Source organism: Pleurodeles waltl, chromosome 2_2 (assembly GCF_031143425.1).
Source record: "Pleurodeles waltl isolate 20211129_DDA chromosome 2_2, aPleWal1.hap1.20221129, whole genome shotgun sequence".
In the NCBI taxonomy this organism is placed as follows: Eukaryota; Metazoa; Chordata; class Amphibia; order Caudata; family Salamandridae; genus Pleurodeles; species Pleurodeles waltl.
The window spans coordinates 925,588,341-925,601,724 of NC_090439.1; the positions used below are offsets into that span (position 1 = coordinate 925,588,341).

Sequence of the window (13,384 nt, forward strand, 5' to 3'; positions counted from 1 at the left end):
CGCTCCGTCTCCCTTTCAGGGCAGACCTCCTCTCGCAGTCGCAGGGGCAGGTTCTACACCCCAACCTCCAGAGTCTGCACCTACATGCCTGGAAATTGAACGGGGCAACCTGAGTTCCTTCTCTCTCCCGCCTGAGGTAGTGGATGTTATATTAGCGGCCAGGCGACACTCCACTAAATCTATCTACGCTAATAGGTGGTCTAAATTTGTTGCGTGGTGTGGAGAGAGGCAGATTGATCCTTTGCATTCTCATCTATCGGACGTTTTGTCTTTTGCTCTGTCTCTAGCGCAGAAAGGTTGTGCAGTGGCTACCATTAAGGGTTATTTATCGGCCTTGTCAGCCTTCATATGTCTTCCAGACCAACCATCTTTATTTAAATCCCCTATTGTTATCAGATTCCTGAAAGGTCTTCTAAATAAATATCCTCCAAAGCCATTCGTTATGCCGCAATGGGATTTGTCCTTGGTCCTGACTTTCCTTGTGGGGTCCCCTTTTGAACCTATGCATTCTTGCCCCTTAAGGTATTTGGTTTTAAAAACAGTCTTCTTGATAGCTATAACATCAGCAAGGAGAGTGAGTGAGTTGCAGGCCTTATCAGTAAAGCCCCCTTATACAACTTTTTATGGGGATAAGGTGGTGTTGAGGACCAAGGCTGCTTTCCTCCCGAAGGTTGTTTCACCCTTCCATTTGGCTCAGGCAATTACTTTGTCCACGTTCTATCCTCCGCCTCATCCTTCCAAAGAGGAAGAAAGACTGCACTGTCTGGACCCAAAGAGAGCGTTGAGCTTCTTTATTGATAGAACAAAGGATTTCAGGCTGAAGGATCAGCTGTTTATTGGATACGTGGGCAAGAGGAGAGGAAAGGCAGTCCACAAGAGAACACTATCCAGGTGGGTTGTTCTTTGCATTAAAATCTGTTACTCTTTGGCAAAGAAGGATCCTCCTGAGGGCATTAGAGCTCATTCCACCAGAGCTAAGTCGGCCACTTCGGCCTTGGCCAGGGGTGTTCCTGTGGTCGACATCTGCAAGGCCGCAACTTGGTCGTCCCTTCACACTTTTGCAAAACATTACTGTTTGGATTCTGAGGTTAGAAGAGACGGCCATTTTGCACGGTCAGTGCTGCAGGATTTCTTGGTTTGACCATTTAGGCACCCACCGCCGGGCGTGGTACTGCTTTGGGACTCTATTCATTAGGTGAGGAATCCACAGGTAGTTGTATCCATCAGAAGAACGAGTTACTTACCTTCGGTAACGACTTTTCTGGTGGATACATTAGCTACCTGTGGATTCCTCACGGTCCCACCCACCTCCCCGTTGCCTTTCTGGTCTTACCAAGTAATCCTTGAGTGCGCTCCTCTTGGTCTTTGAGGGTGCAATAGATGTTGTATATAATATATTTATATATATGTATATATGTATATATCTTTGTGTATATACTTGATGTGTATATATATTTTAAAAAGAGAGAGTTATATATATATATATAAAAGATTTACAGTTATTCATGCAATGTTGTGTATTTTTACAATATAATGGGATGTTGCCTTGCTCTTTCATTGCATTGCCTGGTTGTTCTCATGCACGTAAAAAATGATTGGTACTGACGTCCGCACGTCGTCGAGGACCTCTTATTGCCTGTATGACGTCAGACGGCGTCGCGTGGGCTAGAGTGACGTCCTCGTCGACGTGCAGAGACTAGTAAGAAGATTTCCGTCGAATGCTGGCGCCATGGGAGTATTCATTAGGTGAGGAATCCACAGGTAGCTAATGTATCCACCAGAAAAGTCGTTACCGAAGGTAAGTAACTCGTTCTTTTGACATATTCATATGGGAACACTCTGCACAACTCACGTACATATGCAAAATTTAGGGCCAGATGTATCATACAACCGATTTGCGATTCTCAAATAGCGATTTTTAAGAAATCGCTATTTCAGAAATGCAAAAAGGTATGTATGATTTTTTCGATTCGGTAATAGCGATTTCTTAAAAATCGCAAATGCTATTACCGAATTGCAAATAGAGAATCTGTCCCCATTCGCACCTATGGGCCTGTTGGCCCATATCTGCGAATTTTTTGCATTTCCAAAATTGTGATTTCTTAACCAGAAATCGCAATTTTGGAAATGCAAAACCCCAGGGTGCTGGGGGCCTAAGGCCCCCTCTGCTGCACCCCAAAAATGTTTTGGGGGACATGTAAGGTGCACACATGCCAAAAAGGGCATGTGTGCTTTACATATACAATTTAAAAATGCATTTTAAATGCATTTTTAAATTTTGCACATGGTTGTAAATCGCATACATGTGCTAAGGAATCGCAAATAAGGAATCCTTATTTGCGATTTCTTATTTTCTCTAAACAGGGTCGCAATTTTAAGGAATCACTATTTTAGCGATTCCTTAAAATTGCGATCAGCATGTATTTCAAACATTCAGAAATGGCATTTTGCATTTACAAACGGGCATTTGCACCCTTTGCGAAAGCAAAATGCTTTCATACATCTGGCCCTTAGTCTTATGTTAAATTTTAACTCCACATGTCCCTGGTCATGAGCAATGACGATCCTCAAATTCATAAAAAGGATGCATAGATGCATAGCCTTTTGTTGCATTTCATAGTTAGTGAATACTTATTGACAGGGTATGTGCCTGTCTCCTGTAAATTTATGGCCGTTCACTGCACCAAGTATGCTGAGGGAGAGGACAACTCTTAGGCAACATTTTACTTTTTGGGGCTGAAAACGTTTGTTCATAATAATGCTCATATTGTTCAAAATTACTGTCCAAGCGATAATGTTAATCTTGTAAACCGCAGAACATGCTCTTCAACAAATAGGGTTAGTTTAGATGACTGTCTACTTGCTCACATGCATCAACCTGAGTTCCTGCAAACGAAGATATCTGCTCAACTGAACAATGGCAGTGCATCTGTCACTTATAGGATAAGAAGTGCTTAATTTGAGCCAGAAAATTGCCGGTGGGGAAAACAGCACTCATTTTTGTTGATCACACTTGTATTTCTTCTGCAGACATGTACAGAGAGCAAGAGAGAGAGAAACACAAAAGGAAAGAAGGAGAATCAGAAAGACAAGAACAACCATCCAAAAGGGAGAAAGCAGGATCTTGGAAGACTGAGATAAAAGGGCAGGGAGTGTCTAGTAGTGGATTAGAGAGTCATGAGGTGAAATTAAGACTATGCAGCATAGGTACTAGGTGCGCTGGCATTTATTAGCACCAGTTGCAGGCTTCTGAGCAGAACGTTGGGTACTGGCACTCATTTTATTACACACTAAGCGCAGCTAGTAAGCGCTTATGGCAAATATGTTAGGGACGATATCACCACACTTCAGAATTCCAGTGGAGTTAAAGTACTGGGTGATAAAAAATATTGTATGTTTGTTTGCAGGTGCAAGTAATTCAGTGGAACAATGGTCCAATAATGAAGCTCACGGAGGATTGTATGGAGTGTACATGCAAGGAGATGGCCTACCCGGATGTTCTCTCATACAAGGCTTTACACTTTGGAGATGCTGGGACTATGGCATCTATTTCCAGGTGATATTTTATTGTTTTCTTTTAAGCTACCAAGCATCTTGAACCAGACATACAGCCTCATTATGAGACTGCGGTGGCAGTCTGGCTGCCACATTACAAGATTGGTGGGCGGACCCACCTACAGACTGCCGCCAAAGATCTCAACATGGTGATGACAGTCAGGCTTATAACCACACTTTCCGCCAGCCTTTTCATGGCGGGTACCGCTCATGAAAAGACTGGTAGAAAACCAGTGCTGGAGGCCCTCCTGCCAAGCACCATCGGAATGAGCACTGTCTGCTCTGCAGACAGTGTGCTTTGTGAGGGCAGTGGTCGACCCCCTCTGTCATCCCTTAAAGGAGCTGAGCACTATCTTGTATCTTGCATGGCTTGTGTGAAAGGAAGAGAGAAAAATTTGCCATATCTTCTAAGGTAGGATGCATTTTTGTTCCTCTCCCACAGTGCTGGTGCACCTTTAGTTGTCCTGCACCAACGCACACACTGTTACTCATAGTGCAAATATTTGTGCATTCTTCAAACCATAGGTTTTTATACCGGAAGGCAACCCTTCCAGTACAAAAACTATTCTTCAAGACTTTTCCAACCTCAGGTGTGTGCTGTACAATGCAGCAAACATGAAAAGTTGGAAAAATAGGGAAATATGAAAACATTTCTCCTCGTTGTGCTTGTCTCATGGAGGTGTACGATTTTGATACAAATACCTGTCTGCAAATGTTAGCAGGTAGGGGTTGCATCAAAAACCATGGGTGGTTATATGACAGCATCAATTTACCACTCATGGAATAACCCCTTCATAAACGTAGACCAAATTAGTGCATAACTGAATTTTTAGCTACTTAGGCGAAGTGAGTATTAATCGCGTTCCTGAGATGTGGATGTTGAAAGGAGAAAAAGTACTTCAGATTAGTCACTTTGATATATGTAGTGGGAGTAATGATTGACTGGAAAACACCAGTCAAATGCCAATATATTTAGTTTCATAAAATGAAGACATGCTGGAATATTTTGATATAATGACGTTTATAAATAGCAGATCAGTGAATGCAAAGTGGAACATTTTATCAGCCATGATTAAAATATGGATTATATATCTTTCTTGAATACAAGTGAAGCCTCAGCAAGAATAATAAAGTAGGTTATGACCAAGATGAATTGTAGAAAGAAAAACTGGTAGTAAATTGTGTAGATAATGGAGGTGATGAATGTGGTCCTGTCATGAGTGAGTCTCCATCCCCCATTTTTTTCATTGAAAGAATAATATCACAAATAATGTAGAGAAAACGTATGTTTATTTTGCACAACAGTAACACTTTACGGGTTGATTTAGGTCATAAATTGGCTGGCTAAGCTACCTCAAGCATAGAGATAGTATGGTGGCTGACATCCTTCTGGTGGAGTCTACTCTGTAGTTAACATTTACTAATTGATTCTGGGAATTTTTAGTCAGTCCCAAACTCTAAATACGGCCCTAACATCTTGGAGAGAGGATTGTACTACTTAATACCAACTCCCAGAATATTGTGGTGCAAGAAAATCGAGGACAAACTATCAAGGGACAAAATAAAGAAAGGTAGGTGCATGTTGGGAAGCGTTGATTCACCTTTCATAACTCCACATCTATGTGCCTTAAAAGCATATTTATAATCAAGGTACATACATGTGGTGTTAAGTATAGAAAATGATTTAGAGTTTGGCCGACTGGTTACTCCGTCACAAGCAGGATGGATATTCCATCCGCTATGTTACGATTTACATTGGATATAATGGAATCATAATACAGCGGATTGGACAACCATCTTGTTTGTGATAGAGTGACCCCATCCGCCTAAGACTAATATTTTCAATATTTTGTCCTGAAAATTGTGCGCTATTGATACTGTGGTGTCAAAATTCAGGGTGCATACCGGAGATCGGACATCACAGAGAAATTTTTAAAAAGAAGCACCTAAATTATTGCGTCGTACTGACTGCCAAACCTCCATCCATCATAATATAAATTGCCCATCTGTCTAATTTTTAGAGCTTGAAGACTTCCAGAGGGCACTTGGCACCAGGCTCCTTAGCTGTGAGGATTGGCTGAATTTTTTTTGTTCAGTAGCCAACAAGCTGGGAGTGGGACCTATCTAATTTTCTTGCTTGACAGTGTTAGTCCTGTTTTCTAGAGGCCAAAACATTTCAAGTGCCAAATGTTTGTTCTTTTTTTAAACAGCTACTCCATGTCACGGCACGTACACTAAACTGTGAATGCTCTTCAACAAATAGGGTTAATTTGGATGACCTTATCTTCGTCCCTTTCAAATTAATGAAGTTCTCACACCTTCCTAGTGACACTTTCTGAGATACGTTCAGTCTCATACATCTTAGCCAGGGCATCTCTCGATTATTCTAAACCAAAGTTACAAAAGTAGCATTTAAATGTAATTTAGGTTTTCTCATTGAAAAAACACAGTCCGTATATAATGAAAATAGATTCCAAAGACTACTGGATGAACATTCTATTATTACATTCTTACATCTTTCACTTTTAAATACCAGGCAACCTGCCATGAGGGCTGCAAGGTCTACTTAGTAGTGGCTTGCTTTATATTGAAAAGTAGGATTCCCTTCCACCAAAAAAGGATTTATTTTCACAGGTGTACCTGCAGGTTTAAAAGCTTCAGCAGTTAGGCTACACATGTAATTCAGACAGCGTGTTTTATTGGTCAGCCTGGTCGATGGCATAATAGTCCACAGGTGACATTTAACTCCCATGCAGTTGGCATTTGTACCGCACCATATGGTATGCTCTTCCTGAGAAGGTAAACATGTAAATAAGAAATTAGCCATTTTCACTATGTTTTATGGATCTGAGCACTTACCCTGCAGACTGAAAAGCAGTGCCTCAGTATGCTAAGTTAAAACCCAGTAGTATCAGTTAAAGCGGAGACTGTTTCTCTCTTTCTTTCAGCACTATCAGTAAACAAAGAGACTCTTTCTCACATGGAACAAATTCTGACTCCCACATTTCCTAACTGCTGATAAGGTACTTCACAGTCACTCCTGAAGCCCTCATGCTGTCAATACGGGCCTCTAGGTGCCAGGTCTCTCTCTATCCAGAGCTTCTGCAGGGTCTAACTCATAGTGGTCAGCTGGAGCTTCTTGGAGTCAAGAGTTCATCTGCTTTTGTGTTCCCATTGCAGATAACAGGAAGACAACTACTTGACCTTTGGAGCCTCCAGGAGTCAAGTCTTTAAGACAGAGACTTAGGGCCATATGTACGAAAGCTTTTTCCCATAGACACAGAATGGGTAAAATCCTTTGGTACATCTGGCCCCTACTTCTTTCTTCAAGATGTTGTACTCCCAGGTGTGGGAATATTGTGAAAAGATGGTGGTTGACTGTCAGTGTTTCCTGTGTGCTAGCCAGTAAGAGGGTAAATTCCCACACTGAATCCCAGCTAATTTCTCACATAATATACACCTCCAGTTTCAGAACTTCCTTTCTCAGTTTACTAAAGACCCTACAATAGTCTTTCACTCAAAATATTCATAGGCTTCATCCAACTGCAGAAGCCATATTCACCCCTCCCTCTAGCCATTCCCCTATCGAGATATGCTGTCCTCCTCTCTGCCAGCTTTAGACTTAGGTTTCCTTCCTGCTAGGGACACAGACAGAAAGTCTAGAGTTGCGCTGCGAATAAACGTCTGCAGTTCCTGACACCCTGATTTGAGATGCCCACTTCTACAGAAGAACTGTGAATGCTGCCCTTTTGGTTGCCCTATATTCCTAACCTCTGCCTAGATGGCTAATCCATGCTAAGAGGCCACTTTTAACCCATCTCCAGACTTTCTGCTACCAGATTGCAAACCCTGGTCATTAGGTGGTTTTTACCGTCCAGCCACAGAAGTGTATTCCTTTCTTTGGGCAGGGTTACGAAGCAAACCTATTCCAAACTAGTTTAACACAAAATACACTTTTCAGAAGTCATTTTTCCAGGACAGTTATCAAATATCTACTGCCACCTTGTAATATATTATTTTCAAAGCTAAACACAAAAACACCTTTTAATTAACATTCTGTTATACTCCCAAGCCAACCTAGGTACTACTTTCCTCACAGATTAACATTTGATATGACGATCACTACAGGGGATACTTTTCCTGCTATAAAGTATGCACACTTTTATAGGTTTAAAGAAGAACATTTTGGGCTTATAAGGCACTGTTAAGTGCGACTAAGCTAATATATAAAGGTATGTTTTCTTACACAGTAAAGGAAATGTTATGTCTGGAACCATACATTTTGCCATATATGTAGATGTTGCAAATACACAGTGCATCCCACATGACATTTAACTTTCACTTGTGTATTTACTGTGCCATTCACTCTGGACCCAATGAAAAGTTAAATAAACCTATTAAGTGAAACCAGTTTCACAGCACGATTTTAGGGACAGAGCACACACACTGTGTCATTGAATGCCAGTATCACAGTGCACAAAGTTATAATAACAGTAATTAAAAAATCATACAAAATGTGCCAAAACCAGTTAATCATGTAGAAATTGTGGATTTAATACATGATTTTTATTAGGTCAAGCCTAGACAGCACTTGCGTTGTCAGATGATCTGTTGGATTACTTTGTAAGGTTTCACTCCTCCCATCGCTTAGGATTTCTCTATTTGGTTGTCTTGTAAAAATCGAGGCTTGCCTGTGGGTAATTTGGCTTCCAGGTCCTCCTTTTTTGCGTTTTTCACTCCCCTGGAGTATTGTCCCAGCACCTATAGGTTTCCACTTTTTTCTATATTACTTATTGTTCAGGCACTTGCCTGCCTTTATCTTGTTACAGTGTGTATCATCTGTGTAAGTGAGAGCACCAGTTTATTGATTTTATTTGTTTCATGAGCACCATGCTTTATCTACTTATTTTGTCGCTGGATTTGGTATTATTTTTAACCCGGCCAACACATTTACCCATCTCAGACGCGCGGACACCATGGCAACTTCTGCTTTTACCTCCTTGGTGACTGACCACGGCCCATGGCCACGACAGGAATGGTCAGTTGCGCAAACAGCTCCACCAACAATTCTGGGCATCCATTGTTGATTTTGCAGGGGGATCAAACATAAACGCCAGCAAAAAAGAGTTTGTCTTATTTTTTACTGTCTGTCCTGGACTGAGAACAGGCTGCCGAGAAGCAAGAAAGGGGTGAAACATATCCACACCTGGGCTTGCCTGGGAGGCATCCTTCAGCTCCCGAAGAAGCTGCAGCCCGGGCTCTGCCTGCTGCTGCTGCTCTGCCCCTGCACACGGGGACTGGAACAGCTGCCAGTAAGTGCAGGCCACCCTGACTTCCATGGGACCCCAGCAGCCTCTGTGTGCATAGAGTGCTTACCCCGGCAGTGCTGTGTGCTGCCTCCCTTCACTGACCCTGTCAGTCCCTGTGTGGTGCTCCCAGTATTGGCACAGGCAGCCTCAGGCATCCAACACTGGAAACATCTTGCCATTCAGAGCGGCGCCAATAGTCCTAGGTCTGGTTGTGTTTGAGCTAAACCCCCAGGAGTGATGACTTATGTAGAGCACACAGGATCATGGCAGTGATCTGTCTACGCTGCCCGATTTTAAACCCTGTTTTCCCTACAGTTTTGTTGCCTTTGCAAACGATGATAACTTTGTGTGTACACTGTACCTTTCAGCCCCGGGTCTGAGTCACTATCACCCAGATCTGGTTTTACTAAGCTATCAGTCCCAAAGAGGCTGCTTATCTCACTGCCATCTAAATACTTAAACTTTGCCAGAGGAGAGCACGATGTTTATAGGCTCAAAAATACTGTCTTAAACAGATCTCGACTGCAGAGCCAAGGCATGCTCTCAGGGAGAATGTCAATATCTCTTTTCAGTACCTTGTTGTTTAGGTAAAACGTTACAATGTAGCTTTGAGGCTAATCGCAGTGCCCTGTTTAACAGCTGTGTGGATTTTCATATTTTCAAGTAGTTTAGATGTGTCGTTAGCTTTTTTGGTGATTCTTTTACTACTGGGAAAAATGTGTCCACGTCTCTGAAGTGCTCTTGCTGGTCGCTCCTTATACAACTCTGCTCTACGCCACTATGCTCTGCCTTACTCCACTCTACTATAAAAACGCTATGCCACTAGGCACTAATATACTTGCAGCACTCAAATGTAAAATTCACTATTGCACTTTTAGACTCAACTTTAACACTTCACACATGCTACTTTACTCTACTATGCACCACTCAATAGTAAATGCCATTTCACTATTACCCACTCTACTGTACACAACTGCACTCTACACCATTACACTATAAACTACACTCACCACCTCTCCACGCCACACTACACTCTATGCTCTGCACTCTATACCACTGTACTCTACTCTACATCACTCCATTGTACACCAATGCACTCTATGCCATGCCACGCTACTCAGAACCACTAAACTCAACAACACTTCACTCTACACTACTTTGCTCAAATCAAATGCACTCTACCCCACTATACCTATGCCAACCACTTTATACCTTTACAGTTTACACCAACATACACCACAAAATTCTTCTATGTGCCACTGCCACCTACTTCACTAAACGTAATTACAGTCTACATCACTACACTCTACACCACTTTGCTATACTCTAAATCAATCTACTATAAATCACTGCATGCTATACCACTACAAAACATACAACTCTATGCCAGTGCACTATACGCAATGTCACTCTATGCCTCTACACCCTACACTGTGCCACTGCAGTGTAAAACTAAACATCACTTTACTCAAAACCAATATACCCCACACAACTACACCTACACAAATTACTTGCCCCTCTGCACTTTACACCACTATAAAAAACTACATTCTACTGTATACCACAGCACTCTACACCACTACATACTACATTACTCTACACGATTACACTATATATCACTACACCTAAACAAACTGCACTGCTTATGACTCTCTGCACCACTATACTTTACACCACTCTATAACACAGCACTATACAAACCTACACTCGAATGCTACATCCTGCATAACTACACTTTATATCACTGCATTCTATATTACTGCACTCAACAACTCCAAACTACCCTGCACTATATGCCACTACACTCCATGCCACAACAATCGACCCTACACTACTCCACTCTACCCTGCACAACTTCACCCTATAACACTATACTCCTCTTTACCACACTGCACTCTACACCATTGAACTATTTACAACTGCAATATACTCTACACCACGATACTCTCTACCACAGCACTCTATACTGTTCTACCTCACTACACAAAATCACCAATACACTACACAGCTTTACTCAAAAGAAATGCTCACTACACCACTGCACTCTATGCCAATATATTCTGGGCCACTGTACCTTGAGCCACTTAACTCTGAGCCATACTACTACACTCTACTACACTACACTCTGCAACACTCCACTCTACAATAATACACTCTATAAAACTATACTTTGTTAAACTGTACTCCAATAACACTCTAATCCACTATATACCACACCACTCTACAGCACTATACTCCACTATCTACCCTTTTAGAACACTACTACACTCTAATCCACTATACAACACTCTACGCAACTCCATCTATACACTATATACCACTTTACTCCACTGTATTCTATAACACTATTCCTACACTGTATAATAATATGATCCATTCTATACCACTGTGCCACTGTGCTCTACAACACTCTACTCAACACCCTCTACACCATGGCACACATTATAAAACACTCAACTCTACTACACTATACTCAATTCTAATAGTATACTCCACTCTACAACACTAAACTCCCTCCACAACACTTCCCAGCACTTTCAGCTGCTTCATAACACTACTCTTCACTCCTATCCATGCCACTAAACTCCACTATATGGCGAGACCGATTGCCATTGCCAGAACTTGGGTGTGAGAAGGAAAGTTACAGTTCGATCAGCATTTCTGATTCATTTTCTCCAACAGAATCTAAGGCTTCTTACATAAATATGTGTCACCCTTGTCTCAAGTCTCCTTGAGTCTGGACTTCAAGAACGAATGGAAATAGAGTGGGCCTGACAGGAGCTGAGTATTGTCCTGGAACCAGATACCTGCCTTGAAGCATGTTCATGGCAGGTGGAATGAGAGTAGAATCAGTAGCATTTTGAATCATTTTCGTAATCAGAAACTCATTGTTTCACCATAATGTATTGTCTTTTAATTGTTCTCCTGGAGTGTCTGAGAATGGACAAAGATGGCCTGGCCTCGGCACAGAGTTGCCACATGACCAATATTTTATCAGCAGAGCCTGCATTTATATGTCAATATCAGTAAAAAAAATGGAAAGTCAGAAAACAATATATTTTTCCTTTCTCAATGCAAACCAAACACAGCTTATACATGAAGAAATCAATTTAGAAAAAGTTATGAGCTGTCTCAATGGTTACTAATTGATCATTGCAGCAAACAGAAGCAGAACTGAACTTTTGCACAAACCTTCATTCGAATACCATTATCATCTCACCCTGGTCTCTGTCTTAGCGCTGGCATGGACAGTCGCGGCTCGCTGCGCGGTGAAGGGGCGGAATGGCACACGATGGTGGGGGTGGTGGGACAAAAGAAACAAACATTACATTTAAAAAAATAAATAAAAACGTACCTGCCTCGCTGCTGTGCCGCTCCTCTTTCCTCGGTCACTGGAGGCACAGGCTCACAGCCTTCCCTGCGGCCAATGCTAACGTTGCATGAAAGCAGCATTAGGATTGGCTGGTGCACCCTGGCTTGGCAAACTGGGAACTTGTGCCTGCTCTCTCCAACCCACCAACACAGTGCCGGGTTGGAGAGAGCACAATTTGCATGTGCATTTGGCCAGCGCGAGACGGCCAGCCAAACATACATGCACACTAAGGGGAGTGCACACCACTCCCCTCCCTGGCTGTCATCCCCCCATGGCTCATCCTCATACTTTTTGTTTTCACTTTATGTGGCAAGAAAAGTCCAGTTAGGAATATACAATGCTAATAGCTCTTACTTGAGCAAACACAAGACCCATTGCATTGCAAATGCTTGTTACTATTGATTTCCCTGATATTAAAACAAACATTGCCTGCAGTAAGCTCCCATCCATGCAACATACAGCGTGTTATCACAAGTAAAAAAATGCCCCAGTTTGTAAACATGAGGCACATCTTTATGTATCTAAATCAATAGCGGGAGCCACTTTTATATTGGTGACAGTGCATCGTTTCTGCCCCAGCCTGACCAAAATGCAAGTCATTCGTCATGTTCTCCTATACATGACCTATGCTGTTTTTATAGATCGAGCAACACTATATATAGCATTTTGAGCATATTTAAGGGGGTAGTCTTACATCGCACATCCTCAGCAGATGTAGTTTAAGGTGCTCCTAAATGTTTTGATCCAGGGAAAAGAAGCACATAAAGTAATGCATGTGTATACTAGCACACAATGTAGTCAAGCGGGAAGCTGATATTGAATCCAGATTTCCTGGTTACACATTGTCCAGTTCAGACACCGGGTGAGTAATTGGGTCACTTTTGCATGCTGTGAGCCTGATTTCGAAAATTTGGTGGCAGAGTAGATGAAACTGACTTGAAACTTTCATGTCAGCTGAGGCCTTAGAGCTTTCCACAATGGTACGACAACCTAAATTGAATGCATGTAAGCAGTGTCAGGATTGGTCTGAGCAGCAGTGACTGTTTCTCCAGCTCGCCTGTGTATACCGCCGGGGTGGAGACCCCTAAGTGAACATGTGTGTTTCGCCAACCTGACACAGCTGGCCACACACGTGTACATAGTGCAC

At 42.1% G+C, this 13,384-nt stretch overlaps 1 protein-coding gene across 2 annotated transcripts in view; it reads left to right on the forward strand.

The window, feature by feature from the left end:
* The window catches only part of LOC138282757 (fibrocystin-L-like), a 735,329-nt gene that overhangs the window by 584,163 nt on the left and 137,782 nt on the right, over positions 1-13,384 (forward strand). For both annotated transcript variants that reach the window (XM_069220628.1, XM_069220629.1), the window contains exon 67: positions 3,408-3,556. In XM_069220628.1, the coding sequence (XP_069076729.1) occupies positions 3,408-3,556 (149 nt within the window). The remainder of the gene's footprint in view (positions 1-3,407; positions 3,557-13,384) is intronic.